Consider the following 27,151-nt stretch of genomic DNA (forward strand, 5'->3'; position numbering starts at 1 on the left):
GAGGAACAAATTATTTAAATCGTTAAGTATAATACTGAGTAAAAGATTAAATTATGTCAGAAAACCATGCCTTTTGAATGAAACATAAGAAGAATTATTTACAAAGCACAGTTTTTATGGTAATAATTGCATAAGGGATGAGGGAAAGGTGTAAGTATAAGGGGTATGATGTCCCAAGTCTCATCACATTCTAGATATATTATATAGAATATCCTCCATTCATCTTCACCTTCCCCTAGAGTATAAGCTCTGTTTGGAAGAGAAAAAGCACACCTGTCACAGTATCAGCAAGCCCTTCCCTTGCTTTTTGTCAGTCAGAACAAAATATCCTCAAGCAATCGACATGTTCCGAGAGCGAGTGTTTAAAGCCTTGCCAAGCCTGAAATCGCATTCGAGAACGTTAAGTCTCATACAGCCTAGAGGATTAAGTTTGCTGTAGGGAGCCGCTCTGTGGGGACAGCGTCTCAAAGCATCAGCTTGGCTATAATGCATGCATTTACATATAACTACGGTGCTTTTCATTGACAAGACAGGCCTTACAAGTCTGATATTCGTTATCTATCTAAAGGGGTGGCATTTTAGCACCGCGTTCCAAAATACCGATAGCCTACCTAGAAGTGTATCACTGGGAATGTCACAGTAGCCTATAGGGGTATACGGATGAGTCGTGGGATTTAACCACATGAAATATCAGCACAATGCCTATATGCCTCCACTCCAAGGCATACGGATAGCAGACGGATGCGTATGAACGCAACGCAATGCTAATTATATCTGGAAATCGATCAAATCATTCTTACATTCCCAATGACAAAAACTGTCACTGAAATGTCTACGTTAAAATTGGTACATTTGAAGACAGTTTTAACAGGTTTTCTTATTTCAGTTTATTACAGTCTTTCTAATTACCCACTAAATCACTAAGAATACAGGATCCCTGCCCTCTATTCATTGGTCGCTCAACAGTTACAAGAGCAACGTTGTCACAAGCAGTTGCTGTTCGTCCTTGTGAGCTGTTGGTGGTGCTGAAAAAAACCTCTCTCACGTCTTTATACTGGACTCTCCCGCTGTGTGGAGTTTTCTTTTTTTCTTTTCCCCCCCACTTTTACATGTTAAACAAACCGCGCAATAGAAATTGCACTCTAATGCATCTGGCAAGACTAAGACTTCAACCACAGAATGTCATAATAAAGACAAGCATATCATACAGGAATTAAAGACTAATTTACTTAAAACAAACACGGTCATGTTAAAACAGATCCCTCCGAGATTATAGATCTAGAGAGTAGATTATTGCATTTCTTTCAGAAATGGGAGTTACATGTTCACATTTCACTGAATGATAAATGCAAATTCATACAGATAAAACATGACAAAGAACGCATTCTTGCAAATCCTCGCAACACGGACAGATTATCATGGGAAGGAACGTGAATAAATTAAACCAAATATGCTATACATTTAACTTAATATGCTGGTATTCGTATCGTTTGTCGCACCATAATCAAAATACTTGCATCTGAGCTTAACCCAATCAAAAGGCTATCTTACCTTTTCGATCTCCTACACTTCTCCATTACTAGTTGGCCAAATTGCGTGCATGCCTCCTGGGTTATATCTCCCTTATTTCTCTGGGTAACTGGGAAACCTACAGTACGCCGGTGGCCGGAGAACAAACTCGTGGTGCCACGCACCGTGCTGCAACTGCATACCTGCACGCGTCGCTTCTGTCAATCCAGCGCCAGGGTATTGTGCAGCGGTACCCCTTAAGATGAACATATATTTCTCAGTGGCGACAAGCGAAACAGCAAGGACACAAACAGCGATTTCCGCTACTAGTGGCGATGCACTGACCGTTCTGTGGAGCTTGTCTTTCACTGCAAAATCCACCCCATTTCTCTTTATTCACTTATCTTGATTGAAATTCCCTCATTCATCGATTCCATTACTGTGAAGGTCAGACTCTCTTTTCGTTAGCTGCTGGTCAGATCGCATTGAATGATCATACCCGACAACAAAAGGAGGACAAATAAAATATCTGGATAATTAAATCAACATTATTGCATCTCCACGTCTTCCGTTAGGCTTTTTGTAACGTGTGACTCCGACTAGAAGAGACAGTCAAGAGTACTTTTTCGTGGTATTTTAGGCATTTATTATTATCTTATATTACAGCAATATCTACGACTGTAAGACACTTGACAGAAGGTTACTAAAATCAATCATTCTATCCTGGCATTATTTTAAATCCGGCGATCGGAATAGCCACTAAATTTAAAAACAGACGAATTAGGCGTCTCGATTCAATGTCCTACAGGGAAAATGCGTTACAGACATAACTTATTCAGCATTTTGACCTTGGGTATGTCGGTATAAGGTATTATTGTTTATTATTACCCAAATAAGCTTGACAGTATATTGGCAGTTCATCTGTTGTGGAGAACCACGGGAACATTTATGACTGAAGGAAGTTGTAACAGACGGACAGCGACTATCGCCCTTGGTCAACCAGTTCCAAATACACATATTTCGCTGATATGCGATGCAGCTGCTAATTTTCAGTTATTTCTATTTAATGAAATGTAGGTATGGCATTCATGTACTCATTGCGAATAGAAACGATTCAACACATAATGACATTTAGTGCAATAAAATTGTCCCCAAGTATACTGTAGTCATAGTATGTAAATAACGGACCCAGTGAAGCTCAAATGGGTGTTATTACGGAGAGGGAATGACATTATACTCCCCCAAGCATTACATGTGTTTTAGGAACAGCCAAACCAATTAGGATGATTGGTATAATAAAACTACAAGGCTGTGGTGTCATTTAACAAATGTAAGTTTACATCGTGCAAAAACTTAACAGTTTACGCCCGATACATACCTCAATAATTCTGTGGGCTTTCAGATGAATCCGACGTATGTGCGAATCAAACTCGTGCTGCATAGACCTAAGCATGATGATCCGTACATCACGATTAATCCACTTTTTACCATGGCAACAAAAACATGTCTTTCGCTCACTTGCTCTCCCTCTTTCTCGCCCTCGCAGAGTGTTTCCCTCCCCCTCTCACTATTGGTGGCCGAGTTTTCAGTTAACGCTCCCTTGCTATTTCACCAAAGCAGATTTTTTTTTTCTTTTGGCGTTAATAAACTAGTATGGATGATGACCTCACTTCTCTTTCACAGAGCTTTTAACCTGAACCAAAGAGGGCATGAATTAAGGGATTTCGGTGGCAAAAAAAGACAGGATTAATTGTGTCCTCCCCCTCTGCTAACTGCAGACGGATATACAAACTATTAAAAGAGGTAACGTAAAGTACGCAAAGTAGCCTAGTCTAGTGTCATTTGGTGCATTACAGCCAAACATAAAGCATCATCATGATACAATTTATGCATACATATAGTTATACGATATAGTCCTATTATGGAGACGTGGATATGATAATCCTCTGAATTAGTTAAATGAATCATAATTCAAGTTAATATTTTTGTTTTAAATTTGGTATCCAACATGAAGCCCGTATAGAAATTGTATAAAACTAAGGACAAGGAAGGAGCGGACACTTCCTGGGATACAAGGGTTTCACGTAATCATTACCTCTGAGTGGTCACAGCTGAAAATTACTGCAGCTAAACATTTATGATCACTAAAATATTGATTTAAGATAACTCTACTTGAAAAACTGCAATCTATAAAACATGCATTAAGAAATTGAGTTTATGTAGGAAATTCTTTCTCTGTATGAAGACGTCTGCAAAAGAAAAAAAAAATAGACAACCTGTTGTTCATTACACATCTGGCAAGGAGCAACCTGTGTAACTCATTTTTTTAAAAAACAAACGAGTAATTGGGAATGTGCTTATGCTAATGAAAAGACAGAAAGTAAAACTCTTTCGACAATCTATCCCTGCAAATGTATCGCTCTGAAACCGAACAGTTGTAAGTGTGAGTTGTAGAAAAGAGCCCTTCTTAAGCATACTTTCACTCCACGCAGCCTTTTAATTCAACTTCTTTGTTATGGCTAAGAGGGAATATTTAGCAGTACAAAGGAACTGGCATGTCAAAGATACATTGGGGACATAGTGGTGCCATACTTACAATATTAAATTATCTCGCATCTTTAATATATAAAACCCTTTGTTGTCTAAGTAGATCACACATGCAAATGAATACTTTAATTATTTAATGATCAGTCATTATTTGGCTTTTAATGATTTCGGAGCTCCTCCAGTTATACAGGGCAGTAAATTATGTTTGAGGCATGCATCATACTCTATTACATTTTCAGTTTCTTATTAAATGGTGCTGGCTTGCTCCTTTGAATTCCAAACATAGTGGACAATGTTCAATTTTCATGTTTCACTTAAATACAACTCTGCACAAATCATCAAAGCACTCATGTGCCTACAGTTTGTTAATGATGGAAAATAAGAACAACGAGCACACTCACTGAAAGAGGAGCGAGTGTGTTAAACGTCATCACTTTAAACTTTGTGACGGTAAACGGCTGGTCGTTACAAAAGACAAACATACCATTTTGTAGAGACAGGCCTACATCGTTTCTCAATCACACCAACAAGGCGGTTAAAGCCTTGCCATCTCATCAATGAAACAATTGAATCTAAATCATTCCGTACAAATATTTACTTCGGTCTCTATTTTCTACACGTCATATAAACTCGACTTCAGTTTCAGAGTTCGGATATGTCACCCAACCGCCTAACTCAATTCAGAACATTGGACCACAGCGTCGCCATGTGGTACACAGATATTACAATCACGCGTGAAATGCAAGCGGCACAGCTCATTCTGGAGAAGGAATAGTATTCAGAAATAATTCTGACTCAATCAGCAAACCAACAATTTTATGGACAAATTTATCGTCATCTCAACAAAAGTATGATAAGATAACATTTTGTTTTATAAGCCACTGTTTGGCATTTAGGAAAGGAAGGAAACTTTATTCATATATTTGGTAAGAAAATACTACTGGCCAATACTAGCTGCACAAGCGCTTCATAACATGTAAGGTGCATATGCAAATATACCGCACTAGCAATATTTTGTTATTCATTTTGAAAACGAGGTCTATATTTTTCTCGTTTCACATAAGAACAGTGCAATGAAATCTACAGATGTATAAATATTGTTAACACAGACGTATTATTATTATTATTATTATTATTATTATTATTATTATTAGCAGTAGTAGTAGTATTACTATTGCTTTAAGTATACCCATTATTTATATTATTTTCCCAACGTGTAGGCATATGCGAACGTCTGTAAATACACAGGTATACCACCCAAACTGAAGTCAGTCTGACTGAATGGGGCTGATTTTCTGCTTTTCCAGACATCGCATAATTCTTTCTGTATAACTCTGGTGAAACGCCATACTGTTTTAATTCGTATATCTAGATCTTAAACAAATAAAACAAAATAAAACAACTAGAATGTACAGCATGCTTATCAAAAATTGCTCAATTTGATACAATTCTAAATGAAATTTACTAACTGTATATATGTTTATTAGGTTAAAATTTGGCTACTTTTATTTCTCCGCCGTATATCTTTTCCTAATAGTTTTCCAGTATGTTGTCTTTTTACTCTCGTGTGGTCAGTGACTGATCCCGTGACGGTTTCATTGCGCCTTTACAAAAGCATATGATAGGCTTATGATGCTCGACTTTGCGAAGCGCAGCCTCAGGCTTTGAGGGCAAACACATGATTTCGCTGTACAGTCGCTCTCGCGCACTGTACGACGATTGCTCTGTAGCATTAGCCGAAAAAAAGTCATTCACTGATGTCAAAACTTGCCGACTGGCTCAGAGCCAGAACAGCCGACCAGTCCGCGTTCCGGGTTAAACAAAGCGTAATTGTAAACATTTCTGTAGCGAATTCTAAATGAAAAAGTAAATTGCGTATGATGGCTGTGAAATCAATATCTCTTTATTTAGATAAGTGACCTCCTCGATTATATTCCATTACACTTGTATTTTCAGGTTGATGTTGCTTGGTGGAAGAAATGCACATCCTAACATGTGAAGTAGGCTACAGTACTTTCAATAAGATTTTGTTCTGAGATTAGCTAGGTAGTCGACGAAAGCTTTTTTGACGTATGAATCAACGCTGCCTCATCTCACAGGAATTTGAAGTTCAAATGAAGGGCCTAGTTTGCTGATTTTCCTCAGCTATATAAACGCTATATTGAGCTATGCAGCTCAACACTTTCATTCTCTTTGTTACTGAGGAAATGGAACAAGCAAAGATTACTTGCATTATTCACAACAAATCAGTCCAAACAACAACAAATGTATGACTGATAACATAAACCACTGTGAGAAAGAAGGTGACACATTTTTGTTATTACAAACTCATTTGCCACACCAAAAACATAGGATAAAGTCATGACACTAAACATAAAGTATAATAAATGAACACATAATAAACACATAAAACATATAATTGCATTTAAGCACAGGCCATACATACTGTCTGTTTTCATGGAATTTGGAGAGCTGTGCATTGACAGACACAATACTTTACTATACATATTTTAATGCAATTTTAAATTTGTGTTTCACGATAAGGTAAACAAGTAATAATAATAATAATAATAATAATAATAATAATAATAATAATAATAAACTATCGTTAATAGCAAAGTTCCATTACTCAGTTACTTTTTCAAATGGCTATGACAATAACTGGAATTACATTCAGTTCTTGATTTGATTTGGCTTTCCGGGTCGTGTGCGTTTGATCAACCATCACTATCCCAAAATCACACCATGGTGGGAAATCTATGACTCCAAACAATTTGTTCATACAAAATACACAGTGACGAACAGAATAACAGAAGTAATGAAATCATTAGGCCCGTGTTTCTCAATCTATTTTGAGAAATAGAAATCTTTTCTGTAGCCGCACACTGTTCATAAATGCCAAACACCCGTGGTACACCGTTATTCTACTCAACCACTGCTACATTCTTAACGCACTACTTCATTGCTCATTGTTGAGGGTCTATAAATTCTATTTACTGTCACTATGTAACTTTGATACAGTTTTGGTATAGTATATCGTGGACTTGCATATCTATGTAGACCGAAACTGTGCGCAGAAATGCAGAGTTTCGAAACTGTTAAGAACGGAGCCTTAGGTCTTATGTCTCTTTTTTGGGAACATTTTCCATGGCACACCTTAGTGGATGTGGTGGCGCACTGGTTGAGAAACTGCGTTAGGCAGTGGAAATAGATACTTCTGAGTTTCTTGTGTGGTGTCAAACCCCTCTGGCTGCTATCAGAGCCATGTGATGAGGGTGGGGATGGTTGTGCGAACAGGACTAGCTTACATTTCCTCCTCTGCACAGTGTAGAAACCAGTCGACATTTTGGCTCTGACAAAGGGATGCTGACTTTAGGAATTTTTTGTTTTTTCTTTTTATTGTGCCCTGCACACACACAGTTCCCGCGAGCATGCGTCACCCCCGAGGTCCTCCGATCTAAAGAGTGCTGTCCGGTGTGGGAACAGGATGGGTCGGTCTGTGGAGCCCGCTCTGGCAGGGGCTTTTGTCAAGATGTAGTCATTTCTGACCTCCCCAACGGACCGCAGTACCCTTTTACTGGGATGGACGACAGAGAGAGGTGGCCCTCGGTGTTCTATAATCGCACCTGTCAGTGTACAGGTAACTACATGGGCTTCAATTGCGGAGATTGCAAATTCGGTTTTTTTGGCATCAACTGCGCAGAGAGAAGGGAATCAATAAGACGGAACATTTTTCACTTGTCAATCCCCGAAAGACAAAAGTTAATATCTTACTTGAACTTGGCCAAAAACACCATTAGCCAAGATTATGTGATAGTGACCGGCACGTACGAAGAAATGAACAGTGGAACAAATCCATTGTTTTCGGACGTTAGCGTCTACGATCTGTTTGTTTGGATGCACTATTACGTGTCAAGAGACGCTTTGCTGGGGGGATCAAACGTTTGGACGGATGTTGATTTTGGTCACTGGGCTCCGGCCTTTTTGCCCTGGCACCGCGTGTACCTGCTGTCCTGGGAGCACGAGATCCGCAAAGTGACAGGAGACTTTAACTTCACTATCCCGTACTGGGACTGGCGAGACGCGCAGGACTGCGAGGTGTGCACGGACGAGTTCATGGGCGGTCGGAGCTCACTGAACCCGAACATTCTAAGCCCTGCTTCGGTCTTCTCGTCCTGGAAGGTAAGCACCTCAACCTCACTAACAACAAATCTAAACAACGCCTCTTAAATAATCAACAGTAAATATATAACAAATGCATTGTTTAGCTGGAATTCTGCAAAAGGCCATTCCGCAGAATGCCTCGACGCCATCTAGACATTTTTCAGAATGCTAAGCACCATTTAAAATTATTTATTATGGCCAAGTATACAATTTACAATGAAAAGCAATTGTGACAAAAATGTGAAATTATTTTTTAGTATAGTCTTTTAAGCACTGTATTAGTCCATGTCCCATATTTAAAGAATGTCAAGTTCACTGAGTTTATGAAAATGAAAATATGACCCTTTCTATATCCACAAACATTATCCATTTATACTTAGTGAGGTAATAAACTGGACTATGCTGTTGAGAACAGCAGAAATATACCATGAGATATCCATGAGATAGATATACAACTACCCTTCAGCACCTGGGCTTTACACCTTACTGCTGCTCAGTAACTCCTGTAACAACACTATTGGTTCTTTTTAACACTTTTCTTGGTGTCTCCAGATTGGTAAGAAGATTATTTATTTGTTTAGCAGATGGCAGCCTACCATGTTTGTACCCTCTGTACTCCATTTAAATGGCTGTTTTTTTTTTTTTTTTTTTTTCCAAATGGACAGCTGAAGGAAAGTCCCTGAGCAAAGGATATCACAGTATCACAACAGGGTTTTAAAACAACCTCAGACCTGCAGCTCAGAGGCCATGTTCCTTACCATTATCCCGCACTAACTCATGTGAATGAGTAGTCTTGTCTTCTCATTTTAAAAGTTTATTTATTTACCTTTAAACAATGAATGAACTATCACAGAAATTCTGTATCAACTGCTTAAATTAGACATACTGCATTTAATGATTATTCATTATATATGAACACAACGATTGATGCTGTATACAGCAGATGTCAAAAAGGCCATACATTTTTATGTATAAAGGCTTAATGAGTATTATGAATCAGTATTGTCGTTTACACTTCATTAATACACTACATTTTCACCAGGTGATTTGCTCCCAAGCAGGGGAGTACAACAGCAGGGGGGTGTTGTGCAACGGCACAGGGGAAGGGCCCCTGTTGCGAAACCCTGGCAACCACAACCGGAACTTGGTGAGCCAACTGCCCACCTCGGCTGATGTGGAGTTCACGCTCAGCCTGCCACAGTACGACACCGGGCCCATGGACAGGAGCGCCAACATGAGCTTCAGGAACACCCTGGAGGGTTAGCCATCTACCTGATGCCCACCCCTTTACATCTCCACCATCTCTGTACCCTTCAAGTTTTGGGATTTTCACATCCTGAAGCAATTGTTAAGCGTTCTAACATGAAAGCCTCGAACATTCACCTCAGCAGTTATGGTAGAATTTCATCTTCCCACAAAGTGGTTTGGCTATAACTTTCAGGAATTTAAGACAGTGTTATATTATTTCTACTATCAATCTATATTCATTTGAAAAATGAGAATGTAAAATGTTACATACCCACCCTTAAAGTAATAGTTAATTAAAACTTGATGCTGAATGTTGATGTTAAATATGTTAAATCTGATAGCGAAAGTTCAAGCCAAACTGCCTTGCGGCAAGACTGAACTCCACTTTAAGCATGAAAAAGTGGTACTAATTAATGATAGGATACTGAGATAAAGTCTCAGAAATTACACCTAACAAACTCTCAATGTTTTCTGCTTTAACATCCTTCTAAGTTGTGACATTTTTCAGAATATTGCATTCAATAGATTCATTGGTTCTAGACAATCTATCCAATGAGTATACAATCCAGGGGTCACAGTCATATCTACATATGGCTGGTACACAGTACCTGTACCATAGTACCATACGTACATACATGGTATGTAAAACTATTAGGAAAAGATATATGGTATGTGTACAGTAGTACATACTGATACGTAGTTTGTGGTCCTTATCTCCATGTAGGCTCTGGCAGTCCTCAAACTGGACTAGGCAACAATGCCCAAGTTGGGATGCATGCTTCTCTCCATGTGTTTATGAACGGTTCCATGTCATCAGTCCAAGGATCTGCCAATGATCCCATTTTCATCCTGCACCATGCCTTTGTCGACAGGTGAGTCTTCCTACTTCACTGGGCCTTTGTGGACAATGAGTCAGCAAAGAGTCAGTTGGAGGACACAGACATTTTTACCGCTTTTGGCTCTCCCTCTGAGCTCCCTTGTAAAGATAAATTTTGATGTGAGATTTTATTTGCGGACTGCAGTGACTTTCTCATCACACATCTGTGAATGGAATTTCTTTTTTATTACCATATCCACCAAGGGAATTGCTCTCCCTAACTTTATCCACCAGCAGAATTGCTCTTGCCTACATATTGAAAGCAGGAATTGCTGCATTATTGCTATACTGAGAGCACAAAGTTAATAGCAAGGACTTCTGCCTTCCTTACTAGAAAGTCCTCTCTTGTGACCCAAACTTACTTCTGGCCATTCATTCATCGAATGTTAGTTGGAGGTAAAACCCATTTCAGTTCAAAACAGCACATAATATTTTCAGAATAATAAACAAAATGTGTCTTCCCTATATTTTTTCATGTTTTAAGAATGAAACTCAGATTCAGACAATTGTTCTTTTTACACAAAGTGAATAAGTATAAATACTATTACAGAAAACTCATTCTGTGTCAAAGATCTGGACATCCTATCATCTCTACTTCTCCTCCTTTAGCAACAAGACATTGGTTTTAGATAAGCTTCCAAAGTCTATTCAATCCATATTCTATAATGTTCAGGTGTTTGCAATCATCATTCACTGGCTTGATGGCTTCATTCAACCTAAATTAATACAAGTGACTCAGGGAAACTGCCTGACTATTTCATACATTCATTTGTTTTGATAAATGTCCAAATACCCACTGATTCAATGAAGCTGTATTGCCACCACACTCCTCTCTGTGTAGTCACCGCAAATGGCTTTCTCAAGGACCTTTAACGCATGACTTCCATTGGCTAAAGGACTCACATGACCTCTGCCATGACCAAGAGACACTTCAAGCACAACCAGCCTGTGCCTGTGACAGACTGACCCAGAGATTACAAGGAGAGACAGTGTTCATTAACAGAGGGATCTCATGACTATTTAGGGGAGGGGGACTCCCCCTGACATACCCAGGGGTTTTAATGATTCAGCAGAGCCAGTCTATGAATTTTAGGAATGTGTCTGAGGACCTCTCTCTCTTCAGCATCTATGAGCAGTGGTTGCGAAGACATCAGCCCCCCAGGAGCCAGTACCCCAGAGCCAACGCTCCCATTGGACACAATGATGGCTACTTCATGGTCCCCTTCATTCCCCTCCACAGGAATGGAGACTACTTCACATCCAGCAAAGCCCTGGGTTATGAGTATGCTTACCTGTTAGACCCAGGTGAGTCTGCCCAGTCCAGCTCTTCCTCTGCCAATTTTTTAGATTAAAAAAAAATCATTAGTTTTAATACAATCTTTAAAATCTATAAAGACTTTCACTGGAGTAGAAGGTGTAGCTGAACAGTAATTTCTTGCGGCATCTGCCCTCTGTACAGTACAGTGGTTTTGTTCACATTTGTCCTTTTAAATGAAAATTCACCAACGTGTTTCAAGGCATAGCATAAGATGCTCCCTTAGATCTAAATGATAAACACTTTCAGCACTACCACAATGATCCTTTCTCTCCTCTCTTGTCCACCTCTCCTCTCTTTATGGATCCCCTTGTCTTTTATCCATTCTTCACCTCCGCTCTTCTCCCTACTTCTCATCTCTAATATCACCCCCTCTCTGTCGTCCTACATCTCCATATCTTCCCTGATCTTCAGGCCAGCGCTTTGTGGAGGAAATTCTGAGCCCGTACCTTGAGCAGGCCCAACGGATCTGGCTGTGGCTCCTGGGAGCCGGGCTCCTGGGGGCCCTGGTGTCGTGTCTCATCGTGGCAGCAACGACCCTGATCTGTCACAAACAACTGCAGAGGAAAAAGAGGAGGAAAGCTTCATTGTACAGAGAGGAACGACCCTTACTTAACAACAGCCAAGAGGAGGGCTCCACTATGTCGTATCAGAGCAGTCTGTGACCAGGGGTTGTGGTTGCTGTCACCAGCCCTCATGCTGGAGCTCTTACTGTACATTATGTAAGGGAAACACATGTTTCTCTATGGAGGAGCATATAGTTTGAAAAAAAATATATCTGACTGTTTAGAAACTTACCCCTGGTGTGCATCAGATCTCAGTATGCAGGCATTTGGAAATGATTTGTTTTTCAAACATATCTATGCTGTGAATAAACAACAACATCATTTCAGCAAATATTTGTCATCATTAAAAATGTACTTAACTTTCACTATACTTTTTACAGCGGAGCAGAGCCATCAGTATGGTATGAATGTGACAACACTGAAAGCAGGGTAATGAAGGGAATAGCCACCTTCTCATTGCGCCCAACTAAGAACGGAATTTTCAAGAATTGTCCGGGCACATTCACACATTACACCTGCTCTTTTCAAGTGGTTCAGTTTCTGAGTATGCATGCAGTGCAGGAGATCCACTCCTGCCGTTAATCAAATTACAATTCACAGGTTTACATATTTGTGCCAGGCAGCTCCAGTACTACCTGCTCATTCTGTTTATATATGTGTAACTGTATTACGAACAGTTCTGTTACATAGAGAGACAGATAAATAGACATAGATGATTGGTTTTTAGTGAAGCATGTGACACAATTGCAATTGCTATTTGTGATTTTTACTTAATTTCTGATATTAACTTCACAATCATGTGACTGGGATAATAAATGTGATGTATAATACCCTAAGCACTCATCCTATGTCTGCCATCCCCTTCTTCATTTTACCCACTCAATTTCTGGATGCACAAGCTGACTCATATACAACACAAATACAATAGAAGCTCAATAATGTGTGTTTGTTAGCTACTGTGTTACTTATTTACTTATTTATTGCTTATTTCTTCTTCTTCTTGTTATTATATTATTATTATTATTATATTCGGGACAGTTGATCATCAGTTGATTTAATGTTGCAACGTCCACAAGAATTTACTGTGAAAAGCAGTCCACGAGAACCGTAAAAATATAAATTACGGGACAGGGAGGTCTAGCAACCTGATTCTTACAAGAGTTCTACCTACAACATTTTGATATTTCAAACACAAATCCAAATTTTAGAAAGAAGAAAACAATGGTAATGCTGGTCGAGTGTAGTCCCTGTATATGAACAGAAAGGAAGACTGCAAGTCAAGAGGAGTGTCCTGTGAAGGAAGGGGAAAGGTGGGCGTGTAGCACTCCAATCAAGGGCGACAGGAAACACCTGCGACCGCGTTCTGTGTAAAAATTTAAACCCCAGTGCTAGGTGGTCAAATTGGAACATAATTATAGCAATTTGCTGTTGGATGTGAGTTGACGAACAACGCGGTCAGTCCATATCGATACATCGAGGTACTTTAATAAAATCAGAGTTAAATTCAGATCAGGATTGTCAGGTCTACGTTTTTCTTCTTTCAAATTAAGTGGCGGAGTTTGCATTCTGTTGGTAATTTGACATTGCTGTTTCAACTGTATATATAATGCCGTTTTTATCATTTTACAATTATTTTAAAAGTAAACATTTAGTTCAGAGTCGTCTGTAGAGCTGTAAATGAGAAGGGAAAATTCTGAGGCCTGAGATACTGGTCTCTTCGAGGAGTATTGTATAATGCTTTAAGAATTCTGGATTTGTTTTGGTGCATTGATCTTGTGATTGCAACGGATAAAAAGACAAAGACAAGCCTCCTTCAAACAGTTGGTATTGAATTATTTTCATATGCAATTTCTTCTGTTTTAGATTGCTTTTAAGGAACCATAATGCCGACCACAAATGTCGCCGAGGAAAGGATGACTAAGTTTAAAAATAAAGGCAAAGAACCTTCGGTGAGTAAAACGCCCAGTGTTGGTATTGTGAAAAACTGGATTGGACTGTATAGTCGCAGTTTGCAAGCCGTGAACTATTTTTGTCTTTGTCTTGCTGTAGAAACTCAGAGAACGTAGGATTGCGGTTACTGTGGAACTGCGAAAAACACAAAGAAGCGAAAATATATTGAAGAAACGAAATATATCATCTCTACCTGATGATGAGGCTCTCTCGCCGGAGTATAACTCGGACAGTCGGGAGGTAACTTCGATCCTGTTGCCATGCATACGTGTTCGAAGTCTACTGAGCGGCTGATTTAACTGTAGCATTGTTCTGCGCAACACGTTGCGATATGAGGATACATTTTGTATGCCTAAAACAAATAATTGTGAGGCTGTGCCTACATGTGTGTGTTGGTTGTGACCTTTACTTACTTTCCCAGTTTATTTTATCGACCATTGAGGATATCATCGGCAACGTGAATAGCGACAGTAAAGAGAAGCACACTCGCGGATGTCAGGCAGCCAGGTAGTTTATAAGTCTGTTGAACCCACCTCCTTTTATACAGGCCTTTGGTCACACTAGGCCCGCTAGTTGCATCTGCCACGATTTTGCATGGAGAGGGAGTGTGGGTGGTGGTATTTGAGAGGGTTATTGCATTTGGCATACATTTAGTTACACATAGTAAATTGTAATTGGCTATATTTTGTTAAACTGCTTTAACTGTCAATGTCAATGGAGGATTATGATGCCTTTTCCACCCTATTTTTCCCTTCATCTGGTCTGAGTATATGAGGTGAAACTGCTAGGAAATCCAGATGCAAGTAACTGCTGAGATGTTCTGCTTTGTATTTGTCTGCCGTTTGGTTAACGTAGTGAGCTTTGTAACCTACCAGGAAGCTGCTCTCTCGGGAGAAGAATCCCCCGCTCAAAGAGATCATCGATGCAGGGCTCCTCACTCGCTTTGTGGAGTTTCTGGGGCGTGACGATGACCCCACCCTGCAGTTTGAGGCAGCGTGGGCCCTCACCAACATCGCCTCAGGCACCTCTTGGCACACGCAGCAGGTGGTGGAGCATGGTGCTGTACCTGCCTTTATCTCTCTGCTGGCATCACCTCTGCTGCACATCAGTGAGCAGGCTGTCTGGGCCCTGGGGAACATTGCTGGTAATGTCTGCTTCTTTGGAGGCTCTCCAGGCAGAGCTTTGCCTCTGCAGTAATCATGTAGTCTGAGGGATTATGCTCTTGCTGATGTGGAAAAAATTATCAAGATGTACAGTGGCTAAATGGACAATCTGTTTGCATGAATTATCCATTTTGCACCCATATCCAGACTTCCTTGGCCACTTGAACTGGATACTAATCAGTTAAATTTTATCCTTCTAAAAACCACTTTCACTCACTACCTTATGCTGGCTGTTCAGTTTAGGATATTCATTGTTATGCATTTTAAAAGCTTGCCTGACTGTGTGCCTGCGTCTTGTGCAGGTGATGGTCCGGCATATCGAGATGCATTGATTGACTGTGGTGTTGTCCCTGCACTGTTGGCACGACTAACACCAGATGCTCCTGTAAGTTCCTGATGCTATGTACCTACTAGGTTTCCTGTCTTGCTTACTTCCTGCTTGGTATAATCTAGACTGGTATTCCTGTGACTTGAGTGGGGGAATTCTGGCAACATGTCTTAATGGATCGCCTCTTACAGGTCGGCTACCTGCGCAACCTGACATGGACGCTCTCAAACCTGTGCAGAAACAAGAACCCTTTTCCTCCCATCTCTGCAGTGCAGCAGATCTTGCCCTCCCTGATCCAGCTCCTGCACCTCAGCGATAAAGATATCCTGTCTGATGCCTGCTGGGCCATCTCCTACCTCACAGATGGCTCCAATGATCGCATTGACATTGTGGTCAAAACTGGCATCGTGCCCCGCCTAGTAGCCCTCATGGGATTTGAGGAACTGTCTGTTGTGGTAATGCACTCAACATTAACTTAACTGTGACATGTCCTTGGTATTTAACAAGCAGCAGAAATGTGGGTTTGAGATAAAAATGCCAGGGCTTTTGGTCTAAATCTGAGGTGCCAAATGTAAATTGCTTAGCTAAGCAAAATCATGTGGGTTCCCGGATGTCAGATATTTCACCTCAGATTCACTTCCCCATTCAGACCCCAGCACTTCGGTCCATTGGCAACATCGTGAGTGGTTCGGACTACCAGACACAGGTGGCCATTGATGCAGGCGTGTTGTCAGTCCTGCCACGACTCCTGCGTCACAGCAAACCTAGTATACAGAAGGAAGCAGCATGGGCTGTGTCTAACATCGCAGCTGGACCCTGTCAGCAAATCCAGCAGCTCATCACCTGTGGTCTGCTGCCTCCACTCATAGACCTGCTGAAGAACGTAGGTCTACCTGTTAAGTGCTGAATCTGGGTAAACTTCCATTGTCTTTGATGGTTTGTTTAGGTTAGGCGTGTAACTGATTTCTGGTTCAGGAAGTTTGCACAGCCTTGAGTGCAGGGTGGTGGTGTGTTGCATGGGTATGTATTGATCATGTCCGCCTTAGATTCAAAATCATTTGTACTTGCCTAGTTTCTTTGTACTTGTCCAGATTTTTAAGAGAATGTCCTGTGGTTTATTGGGACTAAATGAGTTGATCAACTGTGTGCCTGCATAGGACCCATTCTGCTTGCAGTGCTCTTCAGGTGATCACTTAGGCTTATTTTGCACCATTGGCTTCTTGGGGTAGGCATGCAAAGATGGAATATAAGACTTGTGCATCAATTTGAGTAAATCTGAGTTATCCAGATTTTGAGCAAAAACAGCTATGCCCTTCCTGAATGCTTGTAACATAACCAAGGGCATTTTCTATCCATGTGCTGCTATAAAATATTATGGGGCACAAATCAAAAGTTCAAGTTGAAATGACTTTCAGAAAGAGCAACTGCATCCCTGAAAGCTGTTAATGGGTAACCTCATCAGTCTTCTTTCACAGGGTGACTTCAAGACCCAGCGTGAGGCAGTGTGGGCCATCACTAACTATACCAGTGGAGGCACAGTGGACCAGGTGGTACAGTTGGTCCAAAGCGGTGGTCTGGAGGCCATCCTTAACCTGCTTCAGGTCAAAGACAGCAAGACCATTCTAGTGATCCTTGATGCCATTAATAATATCTTCATGGTAAGTGTAAGGATTTGTCATGTGACCCAATGTGGTTCTTGTGTACTTGCAATTGGTAGTTGCCGTGTAAGCCTGCATAAATGGCATGCCTCCTAGGCTGCTGCCAAGCTGGGGGAGACGGAAAAGCTGTGCCTCCTGGTGGAAGAGGTGGGAGGACTGGACCGGATTGAGCTCCTGCAGAACCACGAGAATGACTCTGTTTACCGGGCTGCTCAGACCCTCATTGAGAAGTATTTTAATGATGTGAGTCTGTGTTCATTTCTAGCTCTAATATTCTGCTGATGAATGCCATGATTTTTTTTTTTTTTTTTTTGCCTAACTGAACTAAGTCAAGATAATGACTAATCTCATGAATATGTAGGTGTTGCAAATATTAACACATGAAACAAGCTGAATGAAAAGTAACCAGCTAGCTGAAGGACACCAGGTTAGTTGGCTAAGAGTTTGCAGTGGCTGAAACATCTTTCCTGCTATTTCTCCCTTGGAGGAGACGTGCTTGACACATTTGCAAGATGGTGCTACTGTTACTAGCTCAGTTGAGTTGATGTGTTGATTGAACCTCAAAGGTAGCAACGCAAAGCAGCCAACATGGTACTCTCCAAGTGAAATGGTCAGTATGGTAAGAATTTTAACTTTTATGTTTAAGTGTATGGCTGGCAAGAACTCTGATTAGTGAAGTGCTGAGATCAGCTGAGTGGCACACCATTACTGAAGTGTGCTATGCCCAGTTGCACTGTGTGTCAGAGGTACACCAGTACGTTTGTGTGAACAAATATCAAGTCAATTGATAGTTGTAGTCGCTGCTTAACATTGTCTTTGGGAATATAGCATGCATTTCCCAACCAGCCAGTTTGCAACTGTCTTTTCACCAAAGCATTATAATTGAGGTCTGCCTGTATAATTTCATCACAATGCTTTATTTAAACTGCTTTAAAAAATGGTGAAATTGTCCTGAGATTGCTCTAATTGCTTTGTTAATACCTGTCTAGGAAGGAGATGATGAATGTCTGAAGACTGAAGCCACTGAAAAGGACTTCATTTTCAAACCACCTGAAGTTCAGAAGCAGTTTGACTTTTAAGGCCTCAGTTTTGTACGTTGCATATGTGGAATATGTACACAGTTGTATGTGACCCATAAAATATATAACTTATGTTTTGTAAACATTTAATAAAGTATTTTGCAATTGATCGGGTCTTTGACGGCTTGAGTGTCTCATTCCTTTGAAGATTAAAAGCCGGATCTGTACACTAACTAGATTCCGTTATGTGAATGCTGCCAGCACATGTGATTTTAAAAAGCTATGCTGAATTGCATTTGCACTATACACACAAAGGGTGGTTTCAGCTGGATTTGATTCAAATTGGGTATTTAGTTGGAGTTTTTCTTGGAACTTGCCAAGTCAAAGCAACCCCAAACTTAAAGTGAAACATTTTCCTGAAGGCTGTCACAGGGAGGGTCCTTTTTTTTTTCCCCCCTGGATTTCCAAATTCAGTGGGAAGAGAAACCTGCTGCCTGCTCAATTAACCCCTTTTTGCTATGGGAGAGGGGTAAAAGTCATCACTACTACTTGTAGAATTTACTGCAATAATTGAATCTGAATTCTGCTCAAAGGTGTGAGCATGGGTTTTGAGTGTTTCCTGTAACAAATTATGCATGTGCTTGTTGAAAATGAGATAATCCTTAGATACAGTTAAACTACAGGAATGCAGTACTCCTATTAGGGAATAGGAGAAATGCTGGTTTGGGCTCAACTAAGAAGTGTGTTAATGGAGAGGGACCATAATGATTTATGTCTTTACAGATAGTCCAGGATTATTTGCTGTTTTCTGATTAATTTATTTCCATAATATTGAGGTTCAGTATATGAAAGATAAGAAATTTGAAATTTAAAAAGTATACACCAAATTTTTAAACTGTCAGGGTAATGATAATCCCATACAATGATCTGTAGAGATGAGATTTTAAATTCCCCAGATGTATTTTATAACATATAAAAAGGAAACATTTTAAAAGCAAAATTAGGACAGATGTCACCTTCCACATAATGGAATAAAACTGCACAATATATGCAGTAAGAAATTACTTTCTGATTTTAGTAATTATTGTTCATGCAGTGAACACTGTGTACTAAATGCTCCCACCATGTAATACAAGCTGTGCCAAAGCTGTGGGGGGAAGGGTGTTCAAACAAAAGTGAAGGTCATGAGCAAAGTAATAAAATGGAATTCTTGTAAGAGCTGCTCCCATGCTTTTTATGAACTTTACGGACCAGTTCAATGTCTGACTTTGCTGCCGTCAATATAAAACTGCACATCCATGAACAGCCACAAGATGGCTACCTTTCTGTGCATTGTTCATGCTAATAGACCTCAGAGTTTTGGCTCCCCATTGCTTTATGGATCTCCTTCATAATCTCTAGAACAGTAACCTAAGTCTATGCACAATGCATACAAATGAGACAACCTCATAGCACACATTTCTTTCACAAAGAATTTATGGCAAGTTTAGTGTGGACATTTAATACAGAGAAAAGTGTTCAGCAACCATCTATATTGAGAGGAATGAAAAGACAGTGCATTTGTAATGGAAACTGGCATATAAAATGAGGCACCAGGAACAGGAGTGAGAAGTAGGGGAGTACAGTTTAGGTCACCCAGCACTTCATATGGAGTGTAGCATTTGTTTCTGAAAGTGGAAAGCAGGACAAAATTCGCACTGCCTGTCAGATTTTTTTTTTCCACAGTCAGAACTGAAAGCTCTTATTTGAAGTGCCCCTCACATCTGCATGTGGACTTTTATGTGTGTGTGGAGCACTTATTCATTTTTACTGTTCAAAATCAAACTAGGATTTACAAGTTTATAGTAAAACATATTGAATTTTCCAGTATTACAGTGATTGCTCTACCTCACATTCTGGTTACCACTAGTTTTAATTTCATTATTATTATTATTATTATTATTATTATAGTTATTATTATTGAAACATTGTGTCTTTAACAACCTTCAGGATCAAACACACGTTGTCTGCTCTATTTAAATACTTGTTTGGCAGGACAAATGGGCAGAATTCCCAAATTGCATAATCTAAAATATGACTCAAAACAAAGTGTTAATTCTAATAAAAGGTATAATTCACAATTTAACTCAAGCTGTCCAGTAATGCCCAAAACTCCTTTGAAACCCTCAGCCTGCTGTTCTGTGCAGAGCACTCAATGTGTCTCCCCCTTAGGCTATGATAGCTTGACTCACTCTCTCTCGCTCCCTCTCTACTCTCTGAGAGATGGTGTACAAAATTACGGGTCTGTGTCTTTGCAGCTCACCTTTGTCTTTTCTCCTACATGTTTATGACCAAGCAGCCTGGTTCCTGTGTGTCATTTTTGGGGTCCCATAGAAGGGTCTCTCCATGAGGGTGTGGGAACTGTGAAGACTTCTATGCACCATGCCAAGTAACATCCAGAGCCTTGTTTGTAGATATTTCTGTCAGGATTTTTTCTCTCTACCAGAGGTAAGAAATTTGTTCCATATCTCTTTGTTGCTCCATTTGCTCTGTCAATAACATTTGGTTTTATTTAGTTATACATACTTAGTTTTGGTAAGAAATTACAAAAAAGTGCTCCTGGTAACAGGACAAGGCTTATTTGTTGCTGTTATATCAGTGGATTACGACCCACTGAAGGATTTTTAAAGGGATATAGCTGAGTCACAACACAGCTAGCTAAAAAGGACAGATTGTATGTTATGTATAAAGCATACTCATTATTGCATGTTAATACATAAGCACATAAAGTGGCCAATCATATTAAGTTGTTTTAGACCATCTGGTTATGCTGTCAACATGTTTGTCCCTGTATGTGTTTTCTATTTTATGACCAGACCTTTAATCTCAGATGTGTATCCATTCTTCTGTAACTATAGATAATATAAAATTAAATGGATATGAGCTGAACATGAATATTATACCTTACTAAAGTGTCAGAGTTGTTATGATGTCCGAGAATAATGTACCAGTTCTCACTAATGGCTCACAGTGAATAAAATTGTTCCTTTGGTGGATTATAATCTTAGTGACACTTTAGAGTACCCACTATACTGTAAACCTCTGGGAAATTTTGAGGGGTGTTGTCTAAATCCAAAAGAATGAAGAGCTTATTTTCTTTAAATAGTTAATGGTGTGGATTTAGGTCCTTATAAATCCATATCCATGTCAGATTAGATACAGTGGGGTCTTTCAGAGAGTGAAAGAAAGGAGAGCTGCACTCAAGTGATGCAGTTCAAAAAGTAGTGCTGGTGTACACTGACATGAGGGCTGCTGGGATATCAGGAAAAAGAACTATGAAAGAATAACCACCACAAAATGATATTTAGATCTTAAGTTGATAATGGACTGCTCTGTGACAATATGGTGTAATTTGTGTAGTGAGACAGCCTACACAAGTGAACACCAAACATGCAAGGAACATTTACTCATGCAGCAAACTATTGAATAGCAGAGACTGAACGATAGTTGATTTGTCTGGCTACCCAACCTCCCCCCTCTAGCAATGTGCTTTATTCAGATATGACCTGGAATCTTGCTCACTGACCTATTGTATCAGCCCACAGAGATGAGAGGCACTAAATGAGAAGAACCTGTTATCCTAATAACAGATGACACTGAGTCCCAGTATCTCCATACTGTGGTTGGGGAATCGATGGAACTGACATAATAATAAGAAGTGATAGTGAGAACATAGGTGTAACATGCATTAAATAACTGCACAATCAAGTTTGACTTGTTTGCTTGCCTTTTTTGGGTAATCGTCATGTTGGATTTTGCCTCATGGTCTGGCAACTTTTGAAGCCCTGCACTTCAGCCATAAAGATGATCTGTAATAATTTATACACAGTTGTGCCATTTTTAATTATGGTAATGCATACAATTATTGCTGAATAAGTTGTGCCTATTATCTTAATGATGGACTAAATGTAATTTTTTGTGATCATTTATTTTGTATGTAAGATAAGTTTGAAGCATTGCTTTCTGACATGTACACTCTAAAAGAGGACACTAGATTTAATTAATTAGTTAATCAGAACACATTAGATCATCTTCTTTTACATGTAGATCCCTTTTCTAAAGAGTAAATGACATATGATAAATGGATTGATGATGAAGAAATCACATTATATATATGAATATTTGCCACATATCACTCATGACATTAGAGCAGCTTTGCTAGTGAACAGCCTTGCTCTTTATTGTTTTCCCATTGAGGTTCTGTTTGTTGTATACAAATTAAAGTGTTACAGTCCAAAGGTATCAAAGTGCCCTTGTTGTTCAGTAGTCATGCTGTCCAGCACACTCATATCCATCTCATTGCTCCAATAAATAATTTACAGCCTATCAAATATGGAGATTGAAGGGAGAGGATGTGAAACCCTTGAATTTGTCACTCTCGTTTCTCTTTGTGTTTCAGGATGGAAGTGTGATGGTATGACTATGGATATGGGCCACTGCAAGGGTGAGCATACCTGTCTCCTCTGTCTGGCCCTTCTGCTCTTCCTGCCTCTTACTGAGGTCTGTTGTCAAAGCCCTCAGGAACCTGGAGTTGCCAGTTTCTTCTTTTTCACACAGTCTGTCTATAATGCCACCATTTATGAGAATTCTGCTGCCAGAACCTACCTTAACAGTGAGGTTAGAATGGGAATCACTTTGGCTGTCCGGTCTTGGGAGATCAAGTACTGGATTGACTCTGGTGATGAAGAGGGGCTTTTCATTGCAGAGGAATACGTTTTGGGAGATTTTTGTTTTTTGCGCATTAGGACCAGAGGTGGAAACTCTGCCATCCTTAACAGGGAAATACAGGACCGTTACTTGCTAACCGTGAAGGCCACTGCAAAAGGAGGCCTGGAGGCATCAAGCAAAGTGACTGTGCAGGTACTGGATATGAATGACCTTCGTCCTCTGTTTTCGCCAACTGCATACTCTGTCACGATTTCTGAGAGCACCCCTCTGGGGACCAATGTGGCACAGGTGACAGCTACTGATGCCGACATTGGCTCCAATGGAGAATTCTACTACCTCTTCAGAGAGACCGTGGAAATGTTTGCCATCCACCCTACGAATGGCATAATCTTCCTCAGTGGCAAGCTCAATGTTGACAAGCAGAAAAGATACGACCTTGAGGTCTTAGCCATTGACAGAGGAATGAAACCTTATGGGAATAATGATGTGAGCAGCATGGCAAAGCTCTCTATCCGTGTGGAGCGCATCAATGAGTACACCCCCACCTTGAGTGTGATCACAACTGTCCCCTCATTGCAGGACAAAAATCCAGTCTATGCTGTGGTTACTGTTGAGGACCAGGATGAGGGGTTAAATGGAGATATTGAATGGGTTTCCATTGTGGCTGGAGATCCCTTGGAACAATTTGTTGTAGATCGGTCAGCGGTGGGAAATGAATACAAGATAAAGGCTTCGGAGCCTGTTGACTGGGATAGTTTCCCATATGGCTGTAACCTTACCATCCAGGCCAAAGACAGGGGTTCACCACCAAAGTTCTCAGACTTGCAGGTAGTACAATTGTTGATAAAAAGACCCCAGCCCATTGAGGTGAAGTTTGAAAAGGATGTTTATCAAGCTACGTTCAGGGAAATTTCACCTCCTGGTTCTATTGTAGTGACTGTAAGCCTTTTCCCCAAACCTCTTAGATCAAAATATACTCTGAGTCCTTCTGCGGATTCTGAATTTTTCAAGATAAACCCCCAAACTGGTGTAATCACAACAGCTCAACCATTTACTATGGTAAAGCAGGAGGTCTTCGAATTGAAGGTTGTTGAGGTGAATAGTAGATTAAATACAAAAGTGCTGATAACCATAGAGGATGCTAATGACAATACCCCCAGGTTTAGCCAGCCTTCTTATAACGTGTCTATCAGTGAAAACATACCCATTGGTACAAGCATCCTCACAGTGGCTGCAGTGGATGATGACACAGGTGAAAATGGATTCATAACCCATAGCATAGCCAGCCCCCAGTCTCTACCCTTCATGGTTGACCCCTTTACTGGTGTCTTAAGGACAACAAAAGAACTGGACTTTGAGTCTTCACCAGAGATTTACACATTTTTTGTCAGAGGGTCTGACTGGGGATCACCTTACAGGCGTGAAAGTGAAGTAAATGTGACTGTTGGTTTGCTAAATGTTAATGACAATAAGCCAGTGTTTGAAAAGGTTGCCTGCCGGGGAGTGATTTCTCGTGATTTCCCTGTTGGGCAGATGATAATCACAATGTCTGCCATAGATGTAGATGAGCAGGATCCAATTAAGTTTAAGCTCCTCTCTGGAAACGAGCAAGATTTCTTTAACTTGAACCCTGACTCAGGTGTTCTGTCTTTGCGAAGATCTCTGGCTACTGCTAATCCAAAAAATGGGGTCTTCAGTTTAAAAATAACTGCCACAGATGGAGAATACTTTGCAGTTCCTACATTTGTAAATATGTCAGTTGTGCGTGGAAGAACAGCCTATAAGAGCTTGAACTGCAGGGAGACTAGAGTTGCTCAAAAGATAGCTGAAAAACGGTTGAAAAAAGCTAATGGTGGCAGGAAGCCAACAGTTGATGAGGGAAATACTGACATCTTTTCTGTTAATAGGCAGACTCCACAGTTTGAGGCCTTTCCCTCTGACATATCAGTGCGTGAGGACCTCAAAATTGGAGCAAGTGTCATTAAGGTCAAAGCATATGATGGAGACACTGGTTTCAATGGTCAGATCATGTATGCAATATCTGATGGCAACCAAGACAGCTGTTTCAACATTGACATGGAAAGTGGTTTGATAACTGTCTTCCTGCCCTTGGATCGTGAAAAAACAGACAGGTACCGCCTCAATGTAACAATTTATGATTTGGGTCAACCTCAGAAATCTAGCTGGCGTTTGGTGAATGTGAATGTGGAGGATGCCAATGATAATGAGCCAAAGTTCCTACAGGACAGCTACAGTACTACAATACCTGAGGATACAGTCATCGGCACAGAGGTCACTAAGGTCCAGGCCACAGATGCAGACTTGGGGAGGAATGGTGAAATTTACTACACAATGTTAACAAGCACCACTCCATTTGGGATTCACAGCTCAACTGGAATTGTTTATGTTGCTGGCCAGCTTGACCGAGAACTCATTTCAGCGTTCAGCCTTAGAATTGAAGCACGTGACAAGGCAGAGATAGGCAGCCAGAAGTTCTCTGTGACTACACTGACAGTATCTCTGGAGGATGTCAATGACTGTCCCCCTGCTTTCATCCCAAATTACTACAACACCCGCATTCCAGAGGATCTCCCTGTGGGCACCATCATCACCTGGCTGGATTCCCAAGACCCTGACCTGGGGACAGGTGGCCAGGTCAGATACACCCTGGTTAACAGCTTCACCGGGATGTTTGAGGTTCATAGAGAGAGCGGGGCAGTCAGACTGGCTAAGGAGCTTGATTATGAGGAAAGACAGTTCTACAACCTGACAGTGCAAGCCACAGACAACGGCCGACCCGTGTCCTTAAGCTCTGTCTCATTTGTGGAGGTGGAGGTAGTAGATGTAAATGAGAACCTGTACGCACCTTACTTTTCTGATTTTGCCCTGAAGGGCTCAGTGAAGGAAAACTCCCGGGTTGGCACCAGTGTGCTGAAAGTCATTGCCAAGGACAACGACCAGGGAAAAGATGGAGAAATCCGGTACTCGATAAGGGATGGGAGCGGCATGGGCAGGTTCTCTATTGATGAGGAAACAGGTTTGTTTCAAATGTGGCTTTTGTCTTTTGTTTGTGGTGCAGAGTTATAAAGAATGCATTTGGAAAAACATTCACATTCAAAGGTGACCATGGCAACCCTTCTCAATCTATTCCTTGTGTGCCACCATTTCAGCACTGTAAACATACTGCGATGCTGAAATTGTTTATTAATGTGAAGTAAAACATTAAGTATTTAATACAGTTTGATGTTAAAGTGCATGTTGTAAATGTCCTTTTAAGCCAGAAAATTCATATTTTAGTTGACTAACTGGGTCAACATATTGGGTTATTAACGATAAGACCCAATATTTAGCAGTTTTTTACTGTTCATGGAATGGCAGCATGAGACTGACATATAAATGGCGATGTTACACACATTCACTGCTGACTTGTGCAGTGCATATTCAGAGTACAGAATTTGGATAATTGCTCTAGAAAGTGTAAATTATCTTTGTATAATGACAAACTTCTAAAGCCTACTCATGAGGCTATGTATATATGTTTAATTAATCCTTTGTACTTCCTGGTAGAAATCCCAGCACGTGCTGGGCCCTCATGAGGCAACTGAAGCAATGTAAGTGGAAAAAAATATCAATAAAACAATGATTGCATCAGTGATGGTTATTGGCCTTGAGGGCATTACACAGTTTTTCACTGTTGATTGTCAAAGTGCAGGCAATGTGCTATATTTGTTAGGGACCTGACTGTGTAACCAAAATTTAGTAGTTTTAAATCTCAAATGGGATACAACTGCCGTTTACTGGAGCAAAATACAAAATACAAAAGCAAATTACAAAAGTAAAATTTCTTCAGTAAGTATTCATATAGAGAAAACAGAGGTTATTCATTTAAAGTGTTATTGCACTAATGAAATGAATCTTTCTGGAACATTCCCTCAGGCTCTAGAAGTATCCATTTAACAGAACAGAACGACAAGCAGTCTTGAACAGGACCACACTGCCTTTTGTGGTCTGCTGCAGTACTACAGTATAGTCACAGCAACAATCTGTTCTGCATTTCAACCCAAAGACTTTCAGACTGGGAAGAGGTGTCCCTGTTAGTT

General features: G+C 40.4%; 4 protein-coding genes across 8 annotated transcripts in view; 3 read left to right on the forward strand and 1 right to left on the reverse strand.

Annotated features, from left to right (window-relative positions):
- Nucleotides 1–3,026, reverse strand: part of grm5a (glutamate receptor, metabotropic 5a) — a 43,997-nt gene extending 40,971 nt beyond the window's left edge. The window contains exon 1 of one of the 4 annotated variants that reach the window (XM_036523429.1): nt 2,888–3,026. The gene's annotated coding sequence lies outside the window, so the exon portion shown is untranslated. The other 3 variants (XM_036523433.1, XM_036523432.1, XM_036523431.1) reach the window with 3 other exon arrangements.
- A 4,393-nt stretch (nt 3,027–7,419) lies between these two features.
- Nucleotides 7,420–12,325, forward strand: LOC118774471 (tyrosinase-like). The gene is made up of 5 exons (XM_036523814.1): nt 7,420–8,238; nt 9,263–9,479; nt 10,193–10,340; nt 11,469–11,650; nt 12,075–12,325. Exons 1-5 carry the CDS (start codon nt 7,420–7,422, stop codon nt 12,323–12,325), a joined length of 1,617 nt encoding a protein of 538 aa, XP_036379707.1.
- A 1,784-nt stretch (nt 12,326–14,109) lies between these two features.
- Nucleotides 14,110–18,404, forward strand: kpna7 (karyopherin alpha 7 (importin alpha 8)). 2 transcript variants are annotated; one of them, XM_036524527.1, is made up of 10 exons: nt 14,110–14,175; nt 14,276–14,416; nt 14,598–14,683; nt 15,052–15,320; nt 15,642–15,724; nt 15,859–16,122; nt 16,317–16,550; nt 17,143–17,325; nt 17,422–17,572; nt 18,322–18,404. In XM_036524527.1, exons 1-10 carry the CDS (start codon nt 14,110–14,112, stop codon nt 18,402–18,404), a joined length of 1,560 nt encoding a protein of 519 aa, XP_036380420.1. The 2 variants fall into 2 exon arrangements, with proteins under 2 accessions (XP_036380420.1, XP_036380419.1); XM_036524526.1 differs by having other exon boundaries at nt 17,422–17,568; nt 18,315–18,404.
- A 4,401-nt stretch (nt 18,405–22,805) lies between these two features.
- LOC118774472 (protocadherin Fat 3-like) overlaps nt 22,806–27,151 on the forward strand; it is a 41,029-nt gene continuing 36,683 nt past the window's right edge. The window contains exon 1 of the mRNA XM_036523815.1: nt 22,806–26,088. Coding sequence (XP_036379708.1) covers nt 22,806–26,088 — 3,283 coding nt within the window. The remainder of the gene's footprint in view (nt 26,089–27,151) is intronic.

The sequence above is a fragment of the Megalops cyprinoides genome, chromosome 3 (assembly GCF_013368585.1).
Source record: "Megalops cyprinoides isolate fMegCyp1 chromosome 3, fMegCyp1.pri, whole genome shotgun sequence".
Lineage (NCBI taxonomy): Eukaryota > Metazoa > Chordata > Actinopteri > Elopiformes > Megalopidae > Megalops > Megalops cyprinoides.

Bases quoted from the DNA above. Each gene is read 5' to 3' on its own strand.
- LOC118774471 (XM_036523814.1), top strand. From the start codon at position 7,420: ATGCTGACTTTAGGAATTTTTTGTTTTTTCTTTTTATTGTGCCCTGCA. The intron at 8,239-9,262 runs GTAAGCACCTCA...CATTTTCACCAG, and splicing joins CGGTCTTCTCGTCCTGGAAG to GTGATTTGCTCCCAAGCAGG. The intron at 11,651-12,074 runs GTGAGTCTGCCC...CCTGATCTTCAG, and splicing joins TGCTTACCTGTTAGACCCAG to GCCAGCGCTTTGTGGAGGAA.
- kpna7 (XM_036524526.1), top strand. From the start codon at position 14,110: ATGCCGACCACAAATGTCGCCGAGGAAAGGATGACTAAGTTTAAAAAT. The intron at 14,417-14,597 runs GTAACTTCGATC...TTACTTTCCCAG, and splicing joins ATAACTCGGACAGTCGGGAG to TTTATTTTATCGACCATTGA. The intron at 15,321-15,641 runs GTAATGTCTGCT...CGTCTTGTGCAG, and splicing joins GGCCCTGGGGAACATTGCTG to GTGATGGTCCGGCATATCGA.